The sequence below is a fragment of the Ziziphus jujuba genome, chromosome 3 (genome assembly GCF_031755915.1).
Source record: "Ziziphus jujuba cultivar Dongzao chromosome 3, ASM3175591v1".
Taxonomy (NCBI): Eukaryota; Viridiplantae; Streptophyta; class Magnoliopsida; order Rosales; family Rhamnaceae; genus Ziziphus; species Ziziphus jujuba.
Genome location: NC_083381.1, coordinates 11074854 through 11079730, shown reverse-complemented (window position 1 = coordinate 11079730; position 4877 = coordinate 11074854). Strand labels below are relative to the sequence as shown.

At 34.5% G+C, this 4877-nt stretch overlaps 1 protein-coding gene across 1 annotated transcript; it reads left to right on the top strand.

Annotated features, from left to right (window-relative positions):
• Positions 1–1640: 1640 nt before the first annotated feature.
• Positions 1641–4087, top strand: LOC107422160 (probable aldo-keto reductase 2). Its single transcript, XM_060816024.1, has 5 exons — positions 1641–1918; positions 2215–2415; positions 3026–3198; positions 3281–3383; positions 3605–4087. The coding sequence occupies exons 1-5, from the start codon at positions 1706–1708 to the stop codon at positions 3947–3949; spliced, it is 1035 nt and encodes a 344-aa protein (XP_060672007.1). The 5' UTR covers positions 1641–1705; the 3' UTR covers positions 3950–4087.
• Positions 4088–4877: the final 790 nt, after the last annotated feature.

Below are 4877 nucleotides of genomic sequence, written 5' to 3'. Positions count from 1 at the left end.
TATCTTACCTTTATCTTTCCAGACATCGTTTTTTTCTTATTTGTACTTCTAAACTTTGTTAACATTCTTAGAATGCTCTGATTTAAATATTAAATTCAGTACAGACCATATTACTTATGGGTGTAGTTATAGCTTGTGGTACAATAGGTCGGTTGTGAACTTTGTGCTGTTGTGAATTTATTTTATATTTATATATTGAGGCATTATTGATATTGCTAGTATTCGTTGTTTACGTTTTAAGGTGAGATTCCATTGGATATTCTCTAGGGATTGTCCGGTGGAACTCCACTAGACAGGACCACTCAAGAGATCTTAAAAGGGTTCCAAAACGGGTCTTGTCATCTCTTTGCTTACCTTACGGGTTCTTCTTAATACATTTTTATAGCAACCTTCCCCTAATAAAGATTGGATAATGCATCTACGATTTACTGTTCAGTCTGCTAAGACCTGTGGCAAGGGAATAATATACTAGCAGGCTTAATTCATTAGCTTAATCCCATTTAATTAGTGAGCACACTGCTTAATACTTGCTCCCCATATTCCTTGGACTTAGACTTGCATACGAACTTCGAAGATGGCAAGTTTTTCATAAAACAAAGGTCTCATAGTTTGGTATTATTGGATCAGAATCTGAAATAGGCCAATGAGGTAATTACGGGTCTCTTTAGCCAAGGAGTATTTACCCATATCATATACATATATATATATATATATATATAGGTATTGATGAAAAAGCAAGTTTCTTTTCTTATTTTTAGAATCCATATGGGATCAACATATTTTGCTTTGATAGACACTACACAAAATTATATGTCGTTGGATTTACCCACTTGGGTCATTATTTATTAAAAAAAAAAAAAAATTTGGTTTTTGTACCATTGACCGTGCCCATTGGGATTCACTTTGTAAAATGTTTTTACTTTTTTTAATCACTGTACAATTTTTTTTTTGTTATTATTATTATTATTATTATTTTTGAAGAATCATTATAGAATGTTGAATTACGGATGTGATGTAGCACTAACATTTTTTATTTAATGAAATAGTTACATGATGATTAGGTATATAATTTATTTGGCACATACATTGTACTTGAGGCTGCATAAAATAGTCTTTGTTGTTTATTATTATTGACCTTCTCAGGATTGACAGGTGGTTAATTGGCACCGGCGATTATTATTGGGTTGGTTGCAGCGGGTGACCAAAGCATTCTCTTATTCGCTAAACCCACAAAGCGTAGGCTCTTACATTCACAAAAACACACACAAGCGTATGCTCTTACGCCATCCAATGGAACTGCTTATCTGGGAAGCAGTGTTAAGGTCTCCGTAGATGAATAGGCGGCAATAAAACTCAATGGCCGGTAAGAAATCACAATGGTCCTTGCTCTTTCTTTCAAAGACTCGATACTTGAAATTAAGCCAATAGTTCTAATTAATTCAATTTTTTTTTTATAATTAATTGTAGTTAGGAAAAAACAAACGTACGCTCTTACATTCACCAAACAAAAAACAAACGTATGCTCTTACGCCATCCAAATTCCAAATGTCCATTTTCTGTTCTTTTTTACCACTTTCCACCACTCTCACCTTTTATGATTAATCCCTCCCATCCATCCACCTTTATATATATGTGTGCATGTGAAAGTGTAAGTGCCACTGCTCTCAATCTGTATGTCTGAAAATCCAGAGAGATTAGTAAGAAAATGGCGCAAGTGAGAAGAATCAAGCTCGGTTCACAAGGTCTAGAGGTATCGGCTCAAGGACTTGGCTGCATGGGCATGTCGGCTTTCTATGGCCCTCCAAAGCCTGAATCCGATATGATATCTCTCATCCACCATGCCATCAACTCCGGCGTCACTTTCCTCGATACCTCCGACGTCTATGGTCCTTTCACCAACGAAATCCTTCTCGGAAAGGTCCGTTCTCTTTTTTGTCATTTTCTTTCCTTTTTTGTATATATATATATTTTTTCTTTCTTCTCTACTTTTAAAAAATTCCGATAACACTGATCTGGAAAACTTGGAAATTCTAAAAAAGTTGGTTGGAATTGGATTATATACATTAACTGAGTTAGCTACCATTGTTTTCGAGAAGTGGACCAGAATTGAGTTGTATAAATTTTTAACACAGACATATCCACTTCAATATAAGAATTTTTTTTTAAATGTTGGATCAGTTTTGGATTTTGAATTGGTGAATTGAAATTGGGCAGGCACTGAAAGATGGAGTGAGGGAAAAAGTAGAGCTTGCTACTAAATTTGGTTTAAGATATTCCGACGGAAAGAGGGAGATTCGCGGCGATCCTCAGTATGTGAGAGCAGCTTGTGAGGGCAGTTTGAAGAGGCTTGGTGTTGATAGCATCGATCTCTATTACCAGCATCGGATCGACACCAGGGTCCCAATTGAAGTCACGGTCTGTTTATCTTGCTGGAGTTTCCTCTCTCTCTCTCTCTCTCTCATATCATCTCTTTGTCTACACGCACAGAAAAAATGTATTGATGGGTAATTAATTAATTAATTAATTAGCGTAGGATGCATTTTTAGTTTTTCTTTATATGACCAACTCCAATTTTATTCCAAACTCAGACAGAGCTCTCTTCTGAGAAAAATGTCTATCTAAGCTTAGGACTGTGTGTCAATGGAGATTAATGTCCAGACAATACATATTTTGTTTAGTGCTAGTAATAAGCGAGTTACTTTTCGAAGACAGTCACCCACAGAAACAGAGAGAGACAGAGACTAGGATGAACTTTTCTTTCATTGGTTTATCTAGTATTTACTTTGGTCCAGTTCTTAAAAACTTTGTTTTAAGTTTACTAGAAAAGATGATCAACTCCTTGAACCCTTGCATTGGTTTTTGTCCAAAATTTAAGAAGCAGCTTTCAATTGCTATATACTTTTCTGATTAGCTGTTAATGTTTTGGGATTTGACGGAGTATGCTTCAAAATTTCAGATATTTTTTGAGAAATAAAGCATGTTATTGGGAGTTTTTCCTAATATTATTAACATTCTGTTTAACAAGGTGGGGGAGCTGAAGAAATTAGTTGAAGAGGGTAAAATAAAATACATTGGTCTATCTGAGGCGTCTGGTGCAACAATAAGAAGAGCTCATGCTGTTCATCCAATAACAGCCGTGCAGTTGGAGTGGTCCTTGTGGTCGAGAGATGTGGAGGAAGACATAATTCCTATCTGCAGGTGAGGCTTAGCGGAAAAGTAAGTAATTTTATTCATGAAGTAGCTGTTCATGTACTAATGCTCTTTTTCTATACTTTATTAGGGAACTTGGAATTGGCATTGTAGCATACAGTCCTTTAGGTAGAGGGTTCCTGTCATCCGGACCCAAATTACTAGACGAACTGACCAAGGAAGACTATCGAAAGGTTTTTCAATTTTCACCTAAATACAGTTCTTAATTATAACATTAGTGCTTTCAAACATAAAGCTTTGGCTAAGAGAATGCCAATAAAGTTCATCATTTTAATGCAAGATTCTGCTAGACTATGCTAATCAACCGCCATTGAATGGTACTTCTTATGTTATGATGTGATTTTTGATAAAATCCAATTCAATTGTAATGTGAAATGTGTACGTTCGCTTGCAGCATCTACCCAGGTTCCAACCAGGAAATCTAGAGCACAACAAAACAATATTCGAGCGGGTGAATGAAATGGCAGCAAGAAAAGGATGCACACCATCGCAGTTGGCTCTGGCATGGGTTCATCACCAAGGAAATGATGTCTGTCCTATTCCCGGAACTACCAAAATCGAGAATTTTAACCAGAACATTGGAGCTCTTTCTGTTAAACTGACACCAGAAGAGAAGGCAGAGCTTGAAGCTTTGGCATCAGTTGATGCTGTTAAGGGTGATAGATATGCGAGTGACTTTGTTGGTAACACTTATAAATATTCGGACACCCCGCCGCTTTCTTCATGGAAAGCCACTTAGACACAGGCCCTTTGCTATGTTTAATATTGTCTCCTAGTAACTCATAAACTTGTTGAGAATTTTGAGTATCTTTTGTCAGATTTGGAGCACAATGTTATATGGTTCACTAATAAAAGCTTAGAACTTTCTGTGTGCCAAGCTTTTCATATATTGCATAAGTATCTACCTAGAAGTAAGCTACTCTGTCTCCAATGGTATTTGGGTCCATTTAAAATTTATGATAATTATTTCATCCCAAAAAGATAGAAAGTTGCCCCAAAAAGATTTGGATGTGTTGGAGTTGTTAACAGGATGAAATATGGCCTTAATTGTCGAAGACATTTTGCTCTTGTGTGTGGGGTGTTTCTCCCTTGGTTTATGAAGTACTTCTGAACTTGTATGTTTAAATATATAGTATTGATTCCAGCCAAATTAATTTATCGTTTTCCAATTTTTTTTTTCCCTGATAAATTAGAAAAATAAATTGTTTTGTGTTGTGTGTTTTTCACTTAGTTTGTGAAGTACTTCTGAACTTTCATGTTTAAATATGTTTAAATATATAGTTTTGATTCCAGCCAACTTAATTTATTGTTTGTCGAATATTTTGTTTTTTTTTTTTTCCCTGATAAATTAGAAAAATAAATCGTTTTATATTTAGTTAATTAGTAAATTTTATCAAAAAGAAGTTAATTAGTAAATAATTTCTTTATTGGTAAAAGTCCATTTTTCTTCCATGTAAGAGGTGTGGAATCAAATAGCGTAAAGAAGTTAAAAAAATTTAAAAAAAAAATTTTGATAAAAAAAAAAGATAATAAATATAAATGGTAGCTTGATCAATTTTTATTTTGTTGTTTTAGTATAAGTTCTTGAATTTTTTTTTCCCCTCCCTTTTCGTCCAGTTTTTAATAAAAATATTTTAAAGACATAATATTTAAAAAATGAGATAGTG